Here is a 19,799-nt window from a genome sequence, read left to right as displayed (position 1 = left end):
TTTGGTCTCTGGGGTCATTGATCCAGACAACCAGCAATTTCAATTTCAGTGAAAAGAGGCAGAATCGGAAGCCTATTGAAATAAAGGATACAAAATAAAGTGAGGGAGGTGATATCACTCGAACTTGCAGTAAAGAGTGACTGACGTTTATCAGAGCACAAATCACATGACTGGGGACAGCTGGGAAACTGACAATATGTCTAGCCCCATGCCAGATTTCAAAATTAAATAAAAACAACAAAAAACGTGTTTGCTCTTTTGAAAAATGGATTTTAGTGCAGAAGTCTGCACGAGCAGCACTATTTTCCCATGACAGTATCCCTTTAAGGATACTAAAAACAACCCTAAAATACATGCAGCATTATTGTTTTGCCACCAATATGGATTCATGCAGTTACCATCAAGTACAAGGCACTGTTCTGTTATTAGGGTTGAGACACACACGGGCAGATTCGGGGAGATTTAGTCACCTGGCGACTAATCGCCTCTTCGTCTGGGTGACAATCTCCCCGAACTGCCTTTGCGTGTCTTCCCATCCGCTATAATGAAAAGTCGCCTGCACTAAAGCACACGCGGCGCTTCATTTTCCGAAGTTGCCTCATGAGGAAATTTTGGGCAACTTCGGAAAACGAAGCGCCGCATGTGCTTTAGTGCAGGTGACTTTTCATTATAGTAGACGGGAAGACACGCAAAGGCAGTTAGGGGAGATTGTCGCACAAAGAGGCGACTAAATCTCCCCGAACAACAACCCTAAGAGAGAGGGGGAAAAAAAGCCTAAAAGCTGATTTCTTTAAAAGGACTTTATGGGTGATGGCCTGCCAGTGATCTATCGTTTTCTGAATAACTGGTTTACAGATAAGTGATCCCATACCTGTACTAAAAGTTAAATTAAAGGTGGGCTTCCTCTTTAATGCTCCCAGATCTGATGAATCTGATCCTTTCTTTTTCCTGTTGAGAGGCATTTATAAATAGAAGTGATGTAAAGAGAATGTGGTCATATTTGTGTACAGTCACTAATTGGCAATTTAGCAGTTATGGCAAATGGATACACTTTTAAGAAATGCTCAAATGCTTATGAGTCTGACATTATTATGGTTTGATATAGAGTCGTGTGTTTGTGCCATTCTCTGGTCAGAATTAAAAGGGTAGGTCTACTAACATTATCTGTTTATAGAATCATGTATGCATCTTTGCAGTTTTATTTTTGTCTAAATGCATGCACAAATAAGTGAATGCAATGATTTATGATGGACCTTTTCTTCACCTTGGACATTTTTCTTACTCCGAATGCCATGTAACCTTTACTATCTGCAACTTAGCTGAGTTGGTTTGCTCTTTTTTCAGTATATTTCCACAAGCTTAGGTCTTTCTATTACTGGGGCCTGTTCATATCCTATACCTCCCAATGTCATGTTGAGGTTTTATGAAGTTTAATCTATAAGTCAGTGTGTAAATAAATGTGCAAAAACAAGATATGCATATCCAGGCATGTGATACATATTATTATGAAGATAGCATTTTTATGCCTGAAAACATGCAAATAAAGATGTGTAACTAATTATATATTTATAATATGTTATAGGAAATGTGGAAAATATCACATCTCCCTAAGTATGCTTATTTTTGAATTCCTGGCTTGAATGCAAGCTTTAGTTGCATAAAAACCATGTGTATATAACACAGTCTCCTGCAGGCTTCCAGTTAAAAGGAGGCAAAAATCGGCCTGATATGTATTGGGCAGGTTTGATTTCCTACGATCGAGGACCACATCGGCTGGTTGATGCTGTCCTACGGCCCGTCAGCGCCCATTCTCTTCTTTGTAATCCAATCGTTCGGCTCTAGGGTTCGGATTAACCCGATATCGCCCTGCCGTTAGCTTATCAGGGAAAGATCCCCTTGTTTTTTGCAATGAGTGAGTGCTGCCTCGGTGTGTTTTATTTATATATATTATATACTGTATATATGTGTGTGTATATGTATGTGTGTATATATATATATATATATATATATATATATATATATATACAGTTCCAAGCACTTGCACTGAAAGCCAGTCTTTTATCATTCTCCGGGTGCTAGGGTAAATGTGTATACATATTATTCTTCAAAAGACCCGCACTCCGATTTCTTTAATATATATCAAATTTTATTTATACATGTGTACCCAACGTTTCGACTTACCTTAGAGCCTTTATCTAGGAGCCTTGATAAAGGCCCTAAGGTGGGCCGAAACGTTGGGTTCACATATTACAGTGAGTGCTGATCCTTCAATTTAGGAAGACCTTTCTTTCAATCCTACTTTTTTAGATTTTTAAAGGCATTTTGACTGAAGTTGGAAGTGCCATGGATAGACTCCTGTTTCAGTAAAAAATTTGCATTAATGCCAATCAATATGCCTAGTGTGTCACAACCATAATCTCCTGTAAAAGCTTTCCCATGAGCAATAATGGGAATCGCTGGTAGTAAACCCCATAATGTCCCTTCAGTCTCCCAAATTCCTTTTGAGGCAACTTCAATTGATTTTGGGAGACTTAAGCAGCACATGGGTTTTACCACCAGCGATTCACATTATTGCCAGTGGGAAAGACTTTATAGTTGATAAGTCGCCCGCAGAAGCAGAGTTTTATCAGTGGTGATCAGTGTTGGACTGGGATGTCAGGGGCCCACCAGAAAACTTTAGAGCGTGGGCCTATTAGAAAACCAAAGACTGTGGGCCGACTTTCCAAATTATTACTCCTACTCTCCTAACTCAACCTCTTTATTCTCCTAGTCTTTTATATCTACTTACTATAACCTATTCTTCCATTATTAAGTATTTTTTCCCATAAAGAAATAGGGAATGACCATGAAATAGGCCAAATGTTTAGAAGCATGAGGGCCCACCGGGAGTTTTCCTGGTATCCCTGTGGGCCAGTCCGACACTGTTGGTGATTAATCTCTTGGTGTGCCACTGCCCTTAAAGGGGTGGTTCACCTTTGAAATAACTTTTAGTATGATGTAGAGAGTGATATTCTGAGATTGGATTTTATTATTTGGGGTTTTTGAGTTATTTAGCTTTTTATTCAGCAGCTTTCCAGTTTGCAATTTCAGCCATCTGGTTGCTAGGGTCTAAATAACCTTAGCAACCATGAACTGAATTGAACAAGAGACTGGAATATGAATAGGAGAGGCCTGAATAGAAAGAAGAGTAATAAAACTTAGCAATAACAATACATTTGTAGCCTTACAGAGCATTTGCTTTTTATATGGGGTCAGCGACGCCCATTTGAAAGCTGCAAAGAATTGGAAGAAAAAGGCAAATAATTATAAAACTATAAAAAATAAATAATCAAAACCAATTGAAAAGTCTGCATCTCCTATGCTCTGGCTGTTTTTTAGTGGCTGATTTTCTAGGGACATGCTTATGACTGTCCCATTGAATGGCTGCCCATTGGGTATCTTGTAGACATAAAGGACTGGTGGTGAGGGTACAGCTTGTTGTCATTGGGCTTGTAACGTTAATGCCTGTGTTTATGGCTTTAAGCGGACATTGAGGCTACTGAACATGGAAAACTGCATCTCTTAAAACAATTCTGTAGACATTTTTTAAATACTTATTTATTTTTATAGGACATTTATATAGGTTTTGTATGTTGCAAACTACTGTTAAAGAGCAGAGTATATTCTCAAATATTAGGTCATTGTGCAAAAAAATAGGACTCCACAAAAAACATATTATTTTGGTTGCTGATTTGAACTAGGTCATCCAAACATTATTTTTCTTAGCAAAAAACTGGGTCATCCAAACAACTTTTTTTTTCCTATCTTTAGTTTGCATAAGGTTAATATATTGGTTTTGCTCGAAAAGTCTGTTGGAGCAAAAATTTGAATTTCCATGTACTGTACTTAGACGTTATTACCATTGATAGCTATGTGTTCAAGTAATGCTCTAATTTTTGATACTGAGACTATGTCATGTTAGAACCATGATGGAGACAAATCATTAAATGCTTTTCAGTTGCCATTAGTAAGTAATGGATGGACCCCTATAGATTTTCCATTTGGTAAACTCTTGGGCTAGATTTTGTAGACTGTTCCCAGATAGGTATAAGTATGCTCATAAATCAGCGATGTACAATGTGGTAAGAAGTCCCTTTTAGGCTAGAACCATCCACAGGCCGATTTCAGCCCTCAGCTCGAGCAGTATTTTCTTCTTTTGTGTCTGGAAGCCTTGTGTTGCCTCCAGAGTGAACACTCTCCGTGCATTTCACACAGAATGCAAAATCTTGCTTTCTTCGCTGAAATCCCCCAAGTATGTTAACAGTGGAGCCAACACAAGGGTTCCAGAAGTGAAAGAAGACGATAGTAATCGCAATGAGGCAAGGGTTGCCACCCGGCCGGTATTTTACTGGCATAGACGGTAAAACACCTGCCAAGGCCGGGCAGGTATTACAAATTTACTGGTAATGTAGCTGCCGGTAAATTTGTAATACCCCTAAAAAATGCCCTTGGCCCGCCCCCAATCCAATCAAAACGCACCTTTTTCGCTGCCTTCTGCCCATCGCGTGCCGTAGCTCCACCCCCTTTGACAACACGGCCCGCCCCTTTTGTTTCCACCCCCACCACTGGCCCATCACCTGCCGCTGCTAGGACCCTGCGGCCACGGGAGGGGGGGTGCGCGCGTGAAGCATCCGACGATGGCCTCGGGGCACTGGTTTCTGACATCTGGCCTTGTTCGGCCCAGTCTGTCCCTAGCTTTATTGTAACATAGGGTAATACATATAATCACTGATCAGTAACTGTATATGACATGGCTGATAGGAAACACTGCCTGTGTGTGTTGGGGGAAAACAGGAACTACATACAGTATATTACTCAAAGCTAACGTGGCAGCTGTAGTCATTTTATTTCTAAGAAATGTTTTTGTATCTGAAAGAGCTCTGCAGCATGTCTTCATGGGTTGCAGGCTCTTTAAATTACTAACCAAATGTATACTTCTAATTGCCTTTTGTAATATGATTGAACTATTATGCTAATGGCTTATAAAACTTGCGAGTGAAATAAACCCTTTATTTATTTCCCTTTAGTAGGGTTTCTGCTTTCTCTGCCCAAAGGTGTGGGGCAAGACTTTGGTTTCTTGTTTGGATGTTCCTTTCATCACTATCACCCCAAAAAGTAAAGATGATCATACATTGAAAGATGGTGAGGTTGCCTAATGTGTGGATCTTTCCCCAATATGGACAAATACAAGAAGTCCTCTGCACTCAACCCATTACCAATATATTTAAGACATTGAGACATTTTGTGCATACAGCTACTAAAAATGCCTTACCCTTTAAACAAAACAGGGATTGTTTTTCCATATATTGCAATATATTTAAGCTGGTCAACTACGTCAGTCATACCATATCTGGCCAGTCCTTTGCTTAATTTTCATCTGATTCATTAAGAATTCTATTGTTTCATTTGCCTCATTGCAACCCTGCTTAATGGTTTAAAAATTAGTGGTGAGCACAATTTCCCTTGTCTGTTATATCTTTACCCAATATGCCCACCTTAAGGTGAGCGATATCTGATCACAATAACGGAAATGCAGGTCAAGATTTTTAAACCTACACAATTGATATCTGTCAGATTTTCTGCCAGATACCGGTCGGGCCGGTCTTTTGTAGGGCAGACCGGCACAGACAGATAAGTTGCTGAAGCCGTATCAGCAACTTAAATCTGCCAATGTATGGCCACCTTTACAGTTTAAATATATTTTACAATGTTTACATCAATTTAGGGCTATGTCACACTTTAATCTGCAATTGAATGTATGTATAAAAAGTTCTGGGTAACACAAGACTGCTGGAAGTGGCTTTTGGGGATAATTGTTGGTTCAGGGCAAAGCTTGATGGCAGTGATGTCACTGATGACATCTTGATGAGGAAAAGTTTTATAGTGGAAATTATATATATATATATTTTTTTTTTATTTCTTTCTTAATCATTCGGTTTTGTCCCCGCTCCCTTGGCCTTCCCATCAATAACAGTTCAGTCTCTCACCTCCCATAATTTGCAATTTAAAAGGCTCTAAATTTTCCCAAAATTATCTCAGCATTGTGCAAAGTTAAAAACATGTATGTATGTTTATGTGCACTATTTGCAAGAGGCAGAAAATCAAGCCATGCATTCCCGTGATTGTATTATTTATACCATGCCCATGTTCTCTGATTCATCTTGGGAAATGGTCCAGAAGTTGGCAAGTGGCTCATGTACTTACAAACACCTGTGGATTTGGGCTTGTACTTTTGTTCTCTTGCCTCAGGGTTTAGTGGACCCAAGTCTGTTCTTGAGCACACATCAGTGATCATTTACACATTATAATTGGCCTCTGACAGCTTCTTCTGCCTAAAACAAGAACAGTTCTTGTCAAACAATACAACAGTAAACATCTTCTTGCAGGTTTTTTTGCAGGGAGGCTTGAGTAATGAAGAATGTACATGGAAGTTGCCTCATAGTTCCTGTTACATAAATACTATAATATGTGGTGTTACCTAGGGCTACCAGATGTGCATTCAAAGTGCTGCCCTCACAATCCTGGAATGGAGAGGGAGTTGAGCCATTGCACTTTTGCCTCAGGTAGACTCCATAAAATGTTTGTAGAATTGCCCTCCAAGGAAAAGTTACTAGTGAGGAAATGTAATAAAAGTAAATAAGAAAAAACTTGCAGAACCAAGAATAAAAACTAAAGTTTTGCAATATATTTTGACAAGACAATAAATACACCGGGGTAGTGAACTTAATTTAAGTTTTTCCCTTGACTGTGCTTCTTTTCAGTTTCCAGTGATTGATGGTTATAGTGGTGGCTTATTTTTTTGCAATTAGGGGGGAATGCAGAATCTACCACAAAAGATAAATCGAGAAAAATGACTGTGTGCAATAAAAATATTATTCCAAAACTTGCACAAGTCCAAAATATATGTAACAGAAAAACATTTTCTGTGATTATGGTCTGGTTATCAGCACTTCAGATATGCATTTCAAGGGCTCTTAAGGTGGCCATAAAATGAGAGATTCGATTGTTTGGCAATGTTGCCAAACGAACGGATCTCTCCCCAATATGCCCACCTTGAGGACTGGTCCTGGATAATAATGCAGGAGTATGGCCGGTTGGATCGCAGGACTGCACCAATGATCGGAATTTTAGCCCTGCCCAATCTACATCTGCCTGATTTTCAGCCAGAAATCGATCAGAGGGCCCCATGCAGGGCCATTTGAGTCTGTCAGCAGCTTTTATTGGCCCCTGTATGGCAACCTTTACACACCAGTATTCCTTAATGTGATTCCTATTGGTGGATGTTAGGAACAGAGCTGTCCAACTGGTGTCCTTCCAAAGGATTTTTATGACCCCCATTTGCTTGAAGGCTCCATAGACTTCACTGATATTATCATTTTAATTGAATCTGTCCCTTGAACATGTTATATGTGAAATTATCTTTCCATTCCATGTAATAAGTTGGACAGACCCGCATTAGAGTATTTGTTACACAATAACTTTGATGTTTCATGTAAACAAATGTTTGTCATTTTTCCAAGTGAAATATTGCAAAGGTTGAAATGCAATGATCTGTTTACCCAGTTTTTATTTGTACACTGAACTATTCCTTTAAGTTCTATTACTTTACAACAAATAGAGACAAGGGGTATAGTAGTAAGAGGTGCAAGTCTTGCTGCAGATCAAGAAACTTATAGCATCCAATTAGAAGATGACTTTTACTAGTCCACTGTTTTAATACACATATCAGAGGCCTTGAGCGGCGTGGTGGACCCTGGGTACCCTGGCTCATGCTTTGTGCCCATAAACTATCCTTTGTGGTGTGCCTCTCCCATGAATACAGTGCTCCCTGCTTTTTACTATTTCAATAATGACAACCAGAAAGCAGCAAAATAGGTTTCTTTGCATCTTCTGCAAAACATTACGTCAGTTATATTTTGTATTGTTGTCAAGAACATTACATTTCTTTCCAAACATTGGCTGGGCTTGCCTGTTTTAAATGTGTCTTCTGCATCCATTATTATAATCATCTAAGACCCTGATTGGTATTTAGCCTCGTCTTGAACTCGGCAGAACAGCATCTTGTTCTTCTGATGGAGGAACACTGTTAATGTGTGGTGGAAAGAGTCTGAATATGCCAATGTGTAGCAATATATAGTACAGTCCCTTGAGGAGACTGGGGATTTTCAAATGCTGCTAATAAGCTTTTTCCATCAGTCTTTACTAAATGTCAGTTTACAGTAACGACTTTGTATTAAACTGCAGTATTTCTTATGTTACTGATATATAATAATTTTTTTCATCTCAGTATGTTGAAAGTTTGCTGATGTCTTTTTCTGTTATTGAGATTCACGTAAATGTTACGGCAGAGATTCCAGTTTCTTAATTACAAAAAAAAAACACTCATGACCTGAATGTCCCGTTTGTGCATATAAAAATGAAACATTAAATTCTTAAAGGAGATGAAATGTCTCTCAATATTTCAATATTTCATTGAAATATTTTTCACTATTTTTAAAGTAAAAAAGTCTTTAATTTTTTTTTTCTTATTCTCTCACACCGCCTGCAGTGAAGAGGGCAGTTTGAAGGGTTACCTATCTGATTGGAGAGGTCTTTTGCATTGGGGATCAACCTCTGTCCTACCATTGTCAGGTTTCTGTGTTGGGCTGTGGAGGGATGGAGCACCATTTCTAGCCCAGCACTGTTTTCCTATACTCCTGTAGAGTTAAAGGGTGGCATCTGCTCTACACTTCAACTACAGTGGGTACTGTTAATCTTGCTGGTACAGGTATGGGACCCATTATACAGGATGCTCGGACCTGGGGTTCTCCAGATAACTGATCTTTCCATACGTCCTTACGTCTACTAGAACATCATTTAAACATTGCATAAACCCAATAGGCTGGTTTTGTCTCCACTAAGGCTCTTAGTTTGGATCAAGTACAAGGCACTGTTTTATTATTACAGAGAAAAAATAAAACATTTTTTGAAATTGGATTATTTGGATAAAATGGAGTCTATGGGAACTGGTCTTCCCTTAAGATGGGGCTTTCTGGGTAACAGGTTTCTGGATAACAGATCTCCTATATGTACCCCAGTTGTGACGAGAAATTGTCCCTTGTGTGTTCTATGACATACATGATTGTTATATCTGTGGGCCAGGGACTGATTTGAATGATGAACAATATTTGTAAAGCACTGCATAAATGTGTTGGCACTTTATAAATAAAGAGTAATAATAAAATGGCATATATTTTTATATTACCTGCTAAAACCAGGCTACTTTTGGACAGTGTCATGATAGATCAGCACAGTTTTTCAAGAGAATTAAGGCTATCCGTATATACCCTTCACCATAACCTTTGTTATATAGGACACAGGCCACAATGATTGAATATCTTGACCAACTCCTACCAACTGCTTTAATGAGTAGAATATTAAGTGTGTTACTGAATAATTATGGAGCTTATAGCTAATATTTTCTGTCGTGTCTGGTGCAGGCCAGTCGCTGGCTGTTCCTTTTTAGCTGTGCGTGACTGTATTGCTTGACTATTCACACGCCTCCAAGGCCTACTTCCTAAAGATGCTTGGGATGGATGTAAATCTACCAAGTTATAAACAATCTGCTCAAACTAGAATGGATTGTTTCAAGAACAATGATCCCTGACACTTGTGCACTTTCTGATAACATCTACAGAAGGGCATGCGAGATTTCCATGTTTATTCAAGGCTGGAGGAGAAAAATGTACAGACGCCTTAAAAATGCTTTATCATTAAGTGTTTACTGCGTCTGGCCTCATAATTCGAGAGGCAAAAATGTGTAAATAACATATATATATATATATATATACACACATCTCCTTATACAGAGGACACTTCAGATGCAGTAGTAGTGTGTATATCACTGTATTTGTTGAAACAAGACTGTTAGGCTACTGGCACACCTTGCATAAAACCATTGGCAGAGAAAACACTGATTGAACCTGCCTCCTTCCCTCCATATGTATGTTAGTTGACAGAACGGTCATCCACGTGTCACCTTGTACTTGCATGAGGATTCCAGCCAGAAAATTCTCACTTGAGCATTTTCTGCCAGAATCTGCTTCATGTCTATGGTGATCATCTGATTACAGTCCTGACAATGCTTACATATATAAAATAGAGGGGGGCTAAATATGAGAAGACGTGATGTGTGCCATAAGCCTTAGCCATTGATGATTGAGGGCAATGACTACAAGTCTCTGGAAAGCAGAGTGTACTATGTACAGTTTTCTCCTTTATGGAGGGTGACATTGAGACTTTGTAGCATTGGTATGTCTAGGAATTTCAGAATGACAAGATAGGGTCACAGTTGCCAATCTGTGTCAGAGAGCTGTTGATATCGTGCTTGTTAAAGTCTTAACAAATAAACTGCCCAAAATATATTTGGTGAGGCCAGACTGTCAAACAAATACAACAAAGCAATTCATGGAGCAGCAGCCACAGGCCAGGACAGCAGATGTACAGGGAATTGACGATGGGACACGGCAAGTCTCAAGTCATAATGAGCATTCCTGTGATATAGCCAGTACTTGCTGTCTGATCAGAAATGGAACCTGCTTCTTTCACAAGAAGACTGTATGTGATTTAGTCAAATTGTTACAAAATGCCCCTTATGAGACACTTGTCTGTTAGATATCCAACATTTTCTGCAACACAAACATAAACTGGGGAAAATGCAAAGATTGAAACGCACAATTGAGGGTTGTCTAAATAACTTAAAATTCCCTGGTATTCTTCTGATATTTTGTGCCATTAAGGGTTGCTGTACCACTGTGCAAATACAGCAGCTCTGTGACATGGATTGAATTCATGCACAAGATTTATTTAGGGCTTTGAAGGCCCTTGTTCTCCAAGGCGTCTTGACATTGTCTAGAGAGCAATGCAGCTTAGTAAATAAAATTCTGAATGCAGCCTACATCTATCCTCTTGCTCTTGCACAGAAATAGTTGTTGTAGTCAGATAATGACTTCCTCTGCTGAGCTGCATAGATTTCCATTCTCAAGTTATGGTAAAGGGCAGTGCCTTTTATTGTTTTCTATGGAGAAGACTAAAGTGTTCTGCTTACTGTAAACAATATATTGTAGTAAGGCTCTTAATAGTTTTAGAAAGGCAATAGTGACAGTTTATTAGGTTTATTATTCTGCATCATAGATTTTTTTTTTGTATTCATGTAATGCTTTACTAACACTCTGAAATTTTTAAATTGTTATGCAATGATTAGTCTGGAACTTGGAATTGAAAATATGATGAATGCTAAAAACAGCATGCATTCTTTATTAATCTCACTCCCTCATACATTCCATTATGAGCTGTACATATCTTTAGCAAAACAGAACCACCCCATCATAGCCTGATTTATCTCCTTGTTGCCTGTTGCACCATAGTAAAAAAACAAAAAACATTCATTTTCATTCAGATTAACTATCATGTTAACTACCAGACCAGCCTGACTATGTTGACTTCAGGCAGAACTATTCTTGTCCAAGTTCTTGCCCATCAATGGTAGATACCTGTGTGTGTGTGTATATATGTAATTGTAGAAAGTGGACCAACACCAACATTTAGACCCGTGAGTGCCAATACCAGATGTGACACTAGGGGGCCGATTCACTAAGCTCGAGTGAAGGATTCGAATGAAAAATACTTCGAATTTCGAAGTATTTTTTGGGTACTTCGACCATCGAATGGGCTACTTCGACCTTCGACTACGACCTTCGACTTCGATTCGAACGATTCGAACGAAAAATCGTTCGACTATTCGACCATTCGATAGTCGAAGTACTTTCCCTTTAAAAAAAACTTCGTCCCCCTACTTCGGCAGATAAAACCTACCGAAGTCAATGTTAGCCTATGGGGAAGGTCCCCATAGGCTTGCTAAACTTTTTTTGATTGAAGGATTTTCCTTTGATCGTTGGATTAAAATCCTTCGAATCGTTTAATCGAACGAAAAATCCTTCGATCGATCGAACGAACGTTTAGCGCTAAATCCTTTGACTTCGATATTCGAAGTCGAAGGATTTCAATTCGAGGGTCGAATTTCGAAGTATTTTTTACTTCGAAATTCGACCCTTAGTGAATCTGCCCCTAGATATATATATATATATATATATATATATATATATATATATATAAAACTTTATTTGTAAAGCGATGTAGGAGCCGCAGCGTTGTACAGTACATAAAAGTACAATATATATATAAAAGTATACATGGGGGAGACAAATCACATAATAAATATATACAGAATCATAGGACAAAGAGCTTAAGTACAACGTGGTAAGTAGGGATGTAGCGAACTGTTCGCCCGCGAACTAGTTCGCGCGAACTTTGACCGTTCGCGTCCGCCGAATGTTCGCGAACGTTTGGGAACGTTTGCAGTTTGAGTTCGCGTTCGATCGTTCGACCATTCGACCATTCGAATTCCTTCGACCGCTAAAAATCGAACGATTTCCATTCGTTCGAACGATTGTAAGCATTGGATCCAATGAAAAGCATTCGATCGAATGGCTTCGATCGTTCGATTCGAATGAAAATCCTTCGATCGAACGATTAAAATCCTTCGATCGTTCGAATCGAACGATTTTAGCGGTGTTCGAAGTTCGCGAACTGTTCGCGAACGTTCGCATTTTTTGCCGGCGTTCGCGAACGGCGTTCGCGAACACCAAATCGGCAGTTCGCTACATCCCTGGTGGTAAGAGACATAGTGGGAAGGAGGTCCATGCCCTGTAGAGCTTACAATCTACATACATATACAAGAGGTCCTCTGCACTCAACCCATTATCAATATATTTAAGACATTGAGACATTTTGTGCATAGATCAACTAAAAAATGCCTTACTCTTTAAACAAAACAGGAATTGCATGTCAGACATCCCATATCCATGCAGCCACAATGAGATCATGCAAACACCTTGCAGATAGTGTCCAGGTTGGACTAAACTCAGCAACTGACTGCTTAAAGGCAGCCGATTAACCACCTTTGTGTCACTCCAAATCTGTTTTGTGTCCTGTGATGAGAGTTATACCGACCTAAGGAGCAGTTCTGATCTCTCGCAAATGGCTGTTTATGGCCTGTCTAGTACAAGGGTCACTGTCTGAACATTGCTCATGAGGGATCTGGGCAAAAAAAGTGTGAGAAATTATGCATGGGATTCCGCCTGCTCTAAACAGTTTAACAAGTGGCTATAAAAATATATTTATGCAGAAGATGTGCAAAGACAGGGAAAAGAGTGTTTTTAGTACATATTAGTGCTCTAGAATGCAGCTTCCTGTGCCTTCTGAGTGTTGGGACCACCCCGTGGTCCCAAAATGCCTAAATGTTAATTTCCATGGGTAAAACATTTGTAACATAATCAACATTTGTTGACATGATTGTATTTATTAACGCACTTCTACCAAGGTAAAGCCCCAGAAAAGCAAAGGAAAATGCATTGCTAAGACATAAAATTATTAACCCTTATGCAGAATAATATAATATCACAATAAATCCTGACATAGCTCGTTTTATTTTTCCAGGTATGCCATGGCATTGTCAAACAACCATATTTGCCCCGTGTCGAATTGGTAAGTAAGGTCACATATTTTCTCTGTTATTCATGGTTAACTTGAACTTTGTTGCACTTAATTATTTTTTAAAATAAGGTACACTTTCTCATCTCATTGTCTATAAAAAGATTTTCATTAACCTATATGGCAATAGATAATTATTTATATAGGCTTTGCATCCATAAATTATGCGGGGATCATTTCAAAGTTGCCATAAAAACTGGTAGAATGCTTGTGTGGTTTTACTAAGCAATATTTCTAGAAAACACATTATATTGCCACTGGGTAAGGGTAAAAAATAGAATGTTTATAAATAGATCAATTAAGAATTAATCATTCCTTTAAGTGGACAGTAATTTACAGGGCTGCTTCTAATCAACCTGACACTGTACTGGTATGGTATCTTATCCAGAGAGCTTGGGACCTAGGGCTTTTTGGATACGGGGTCTCTCTGTAATTTGAATCTCCATACCTTTAGTCTGCTAAAAATAAATTAAACATGAAATAAACCCAGTAGGATTGTTACTGGCACCAATCTGGATAATGCTTGATTAAAATGGACTCTTTGGTAGATGGACTTTCCTTTATTAGGAGCTTTCTACATGAATTTCCGGATTAAGGATCCCATACCTGTATTAGACGTTTCCCCATAAGTCTTATTGTTTTTGGTCATCAAAGCAATAAAATTACTGTTCTGAAGCTGATCTTTTTGCTCCATCCCAGACATCACATATTTAGTGAGGGCAAATAGCCAATATCAACACCTAGAGTACAGAGTGACTGTATTTGTGTGTCCAGGATATAGTAGACATTAATGAGCAGAGTGAAGGATTTAAGGATTCTGTAGAAATACAGCCAGAGCTTGAAACATACCTTTAGTATTACTGAAGGAGACTTCAAAATATAAAATATATTTTGTATGCTGTATATTAGGTCAGTAACATTGTAGTTTATAATCTGAAAAAGGGTGAGGTTGTAGGTTGGGCAACAGACTTTATAATGTTGCTGTTCTGAGTTTATGCAAAAAAGCAGCTGTTCCTTTAGTCTCATGTTTTTTTAACCTTGTATCCCTAGATATTGCTGGACTACAAGTCCCAGCATGCTTTAAACCATTTATATTGGTTTAAGGAATTTGCAACATCTGGGGCCCCAGTGTTCACTGGGAGTAAGTCTTTTTAACAAGTTAAAAGGCCTTATTCATTACCAGTTATTAAAATGTGTGTCTATTTCCAGCAGAATACGGAGACACTTTTCACATAAAATTACAAGAAAATCTGGAGAGTCTTTGCAAGTATGTAGTTTTATTATGGTGGAGATGGCTACTCCATTTGTCTGTGGAAGAGTCTGACCAACTAAACAAATTGGTGGATCACTGAGGAATAATTTACAGTTTTCATAACACTTTTCAAATAGTTTCTTTATTACATTGGCAGACATACTCACATTTATAATACAAGGCACTAAGTTTGCCCACATGCAGTAACCCATAGCTATCCATAAAAAGTTTACTTTGACTATGGGTCACTGCACCTGGGCAAAACTTAGTTGGAATAAACATGAAAGAAAAAGGAACAGCACTTACATATATCTTTTAGGCTCCGTGCCTTTTATTTCAAACCACAGTTTGATTGTGTAGTGAAAACAAAGTTTTGGGGTAAACCCTCCCTTTGTCTGGAATATGTGAGTGCATTCATATTCTTTCATTTTATATTATATGGGGATGTTAAGCCAAGCATGCACTGTGGGAGAATTGAAGAAGGACTGCTGGTGAGAATATTATTTATACAAAACTTTGTTGGGGTCATTTCTCAACACTGGGCGAAGTTGCCTCTGGGCAGTAATCCATGGGAACCCCATCATATTTTTGTTCTATCTGCTGCTGAATGAAAAAAGCCAGCCCACCTTGCTACACAACAAGATAAAAAATGCAGAAAAACAGGGGCGTAACTGCAGAGTAGTGATTTGCGGGCCAGCCCGAAACCCTGGTAGGTTCTGGCCAGCTGCCGCATCAAATCTTCGGTCATTGTGGGTTCGGGTTGAGGGGTTCCTTCCTTTTTATTTCTGGCTCCTCCATTTTAGATTTGCAGGTCAGGCACGGTTGGGCCGGATGGGGTTGGGTGAGGGCGGGTTAGGGTCGAGTGCGGGTCCAAAAAAATCTCACTACTATAGAGGAAGCAGACCCTGTCGCTTTAAGGGGACTCAGGAGTGTAGAGAGCACAGTGAGGTCCTAATCAGTGAGCAATTTAAATATATCTTGTTAGAATTGGTCAGCTTACCAATGTTTTGGGGCCCTAAATTGAGTTTGCTATGCAGCCCAGTAACATCTAGTAACGCCACTGCATAAAAACACTGCTGTATCAATTTAGTCCTCATTCCAAGAATATCTCAACACTTTCATTGCTGGTGGCGTTTATTAAGCACTACATATCCCATGTTACCACACTCTAACATGTTAAGGCATAAAAGCACCAATGTCATTTTTTTTCAAATTTAAGTGAATGGAAGCAGGCAGTAGCAGTTTCTACTGTGTGGCATTCGGCGTATATTTTTCACCAGCGGATTTTCAGCAAATAATTCATCCTGTGTGCCGTAGCTTTATCGAGTCTGTAATTCTCTCCTAATATATACTGAGGACAAAGCAAGGTAAAATTATTGCACATTTTTGTATTAATACTGGCATAGAATAGTAATTTGGATCACTACATCTTAAAGTTACTACTGTACTCCAAAAGTCCAATAGGATTGTTTTGCCACCATTATAAATGTATAGAAGGGTTTATTACCACAAAATAAAAGGAAATCATTTAAAAAAAACAAAAAACCTTATTGCGTAAAATGTGGGATATGGCCATCCCATATATCGGAGATTTCTGGATAAAGGGTTTCAGAATAATTGATCCCATACCTGTATTTAGTAAAACAAGTTAGATATGCCCATCTCCATGCATGTAGAAAGTTACTTCTCACGAATGTCAGGGTCTGGTTTCTGTGACTTAAGACACCAAAGCCAAGGTTAACTTATTAAATCTCCTTCAACATAAACCTGATTGCTTAAATGACCACATCCTGTAAGAAAGGTTTTAGTTATGCAGGTTGCTTCTTGATTTTAATCTCTGTAAAAAAAAAAAAAAGTAAAATACATATAGAAGTCAGTTATGTTTCCCTTTCATGTTCTTTCTTTGGCGTAGGCAACATTTGTACCTTTTTTTCCTTAAAGGAACAGTTCAGTGTGAAAATAAAAACGTTAAAAACGTAGATACCTAGTGCAAAATAACCATTTTTTCTAACATAGTAAGTTATCCATAAATGTAATCTATAAAGGCCAGAGTGACTGGATATTGAACAGAACACTACTTCCTGCTTTGCAGCTCTCTAACTCTGAGTTAGTCAGCGATTTGGGGGGGGGCACATGGGACATAACTGTTTAGTGAGTTTGCAATTGATCCTTAGCATGCAGCTCAGATTCAAAAGCTACAGTTATGACCCATGTGGCCTGGTAGTAGTGTTCTGGCTATTATGTTAGACATCCAGTCACGACCAGGCTTTGTACATTACATTTTTGGCTATCTAACTATATTGAAAATATTTTTTATTTTGCACAGCCTATCTATTTACCCAGTTTTTATTTTTATAAGAGATAACGGTAATCAGTATCACACATATTTTTGGTTGGGTGTGAGCCCTACAAAAGTAAGTTACTTTCATTTTCCCTTTTTATGGCATGTTTTCACGGCCTGTGTGTTTATTTCCATCAGTAGCACACAGCTACAGCTTCTCAAGAGAAACACATCGCCCAATGACAAAGGGCTTATTCATTTTAATAGAGGGACTGTCACAGCTGCATTGTGCAGATGTTGAGAGTATGACAAAGATTTTTGAAGTATTTAATTCTAGAATCTTCAACACTGCATTACACTACACTGCGTTGGCCGCATTCAATTTTGGAATTACTTAGGCTGTCATGTTAATTTCTCCCCCGGCAGAGGAAATGCAGATTTGTGCCCATAGTGCCCTATGCCATGCATGAAATCTGTCTGTCACGGAATCCAGAGGGCTAATATCTGTTTTTTCTGGTCAAAATCTGCAGTGTGTGCACAGTGACAGGAGGATTTCATGCTGGTGGAGAAAACCCTGTGTATAATATTAAACTATTTGCATACAGGGCTGTTCATTGGATTTTCTCTGCCAGCATTTTCTGAAAGCTAATGTGCTTTTATCCTCTCTTTCTTCCAAGTGCAAAGACAGGCAAGGCATCTGACTTTGAGCACAAACAGAGCTGATGGGTGCTCATCAGTTTTTCTTTGCCTGTTAATTTCCACGAGAAAATCTGCTATATTTTTGGACAAAAATCAGCTCCATATGTATGCTTGCAGGCTGACACTGTGCCTTTTAGTGGACGAAATAGATGGGAGCAGAGGCAATTCGGGCCTCTAAGCCACCCTGAAGTTGCTCTTGTCCCTCCCCACCACTTTCATTTTAGCTTGCGTTGGAGTGGGTTCTGGGAGGGGCGCCTCTAGGGGGTTCATCAGTAGTGCAGAGATAGAGAGAGAGATTCAGCTCTTAAAGTTACCAGAACGTTTTTTTTTGCCTCCCCTGGTAACTTGCGGGGCAATGTTACCTGAGGCTTGCTTCATGGCAGACGAGACCCTTGATAGGAGCGTATTGGTCTGCGTTTTCTATTCAGGTGTAGAAATACAGATGAACAGCTCTTTGTGCCATTAACCTCAGCTAAGGGTAGATGGAGGGATGGCTCTGCTGCTCCCAGCCTGTGGATTTTTTTCAGGCTGAGAGAAGCAGATCTGCTCCGTGCCCTAATAATTTGAACACATTTGCTTGAGATTAGTCACATGCAGCAAAGTGGAGCGGAGGTTGGTCTGAAAATGCCTTCTTTCTGCTCCGCTGTGTGTGACAGCATGCAAGTGGATCTTATCCAAATGAATGGAGAAAGGACGCATATCGGATCTGCTTCTCTCAGCCTGAAAAAATACGCAGACTGAGAGCAGCAGAGCTAACGCTTTGTCTGCCCTTGGCCTTAGAATTGTAGTCCAGCAACACCTGATGGGCAACAGCCATGGATATCCATATTATATACATTAAAATATGCAAAATGATCAAACACAAGACCTTAGATCAAGGGTCTTCCGACAGTTAATTGTGATCTGCACGTGCCTTTCTGATTAGACAATGGATTGCAACAGCCCAGCATTGTCCATGGTACAACTTCATTAGAACTAGGTACTTCCCTTTATTCCCTTTATTATTTATTTCTAAAGAAAAGGATGTTGTTCATTAACAAACAAGACTCTCTTTTCTCTCATTGGAATGCGAATAATTGCAGGGAAACATATTTACCAACATTATGTTTAATCTTAGGAAAATCTCACCTGCGACAGGGTTGCCTGCACATCGTTTGCAAGAAAAAAACTGACGTTCACAGCGTTTGCATAGGGCTGTGTACTTGACAACCCTGCCTAGAGAGTCCTTAATGGTTTGCATGAAATGAACATTCTGTTCCCTATATTACTTCCATATGTGTTCCACCCACTCTTCACTACTTCCAGTAAATGTTTTTCTTTGTTTTCGCCCTCTTTACCACCCTGAGCCAGCTCACATTGCTTTCTTTAAATGAGCCTTCCACACACAACCAAAAATACAGGTGATCAAAGCTTAAAAAAAATTCTAGACCCTTAAAGGAACAGTCCAGTGTAAAAATAAAAACTGACCATTATGGAATATATTATTGTTATAATAATTATTATTTTTGTTTTGCTTTGTTCTGTTATTATTTAATTTTGATCGGCCTATGGAAGAATCCCAAAGCTTTGGCCTTTCCAGAGCCACTAGTGTTTATGCTTTGAATGACTGCATGGTTGCTTTAGCAGAAACCCACATCTGCTGGGAGTTCCAGGGAAAGGCGACGTGTCTTTACACAGAACTGAAAATCTTGTTGCCAGCGTTCCCCCTTCTGCAGCAAGTAAATTAAAAAAATTAATTCAGGGTCAGTAATCGCATATAATTCATTTTTATAAACTATATTTTGATTCTCTCTGCAGATTTAAACCATATTCTGTGTGCACTGGCCCAACAATGGGCTTTGTGATTTTCACATACAGCTGTAAAAAAAAAAGACTGGCAAAATGCCCAACATCACCCTATGTGCCATTGCATAACATATATATTTTTAAGGTAACAAC

General features: G+C 39.0%; 1 protein-coding gene across 3 annotated transcripts in view; it reads left to right on the top strand.

Moving 5' to 3' along the window:
- Nucleotides 1–19,799, top strand: part of LOC108696244 (transmembrane protein 150A) — a 100,789-nt gene that overhangs the window by 12,525 nt on the left and 68,465 nt on the right. For all 3 annotated transcript variants that reach the window (XM_041568836.1, XM_018225408.2, XM_041568837.1), the window contains exon 2: nucleotides 13,576–13,623. In XM_041568836.1, the coding sequence (XP_041424770.1) occupies nucleotides 13,576–13,623 (48 nt within the window). The remainder of the gene's footprint in view (nucleotides 1–13,575; nucleotides 13,624–19,799) is intronic.

Source organism: Xenopus laevis, chromosome 7L (genome assembly GCF_017654675.1).
Source record: "Xenopus laevis strain J_2021 chromosome 7L, Xenopus_laevis_v10.1, whole genome shotgun sequence".
Lineage (NCBI taxonomy): Eukaryota > Metazoa > Chordata > Amphibia > Anura > Pipidae > Xenopus > Xenopus laevis.
This window is presented reverse-complemented; position numbering and strand designations above follow the sequence as displayed.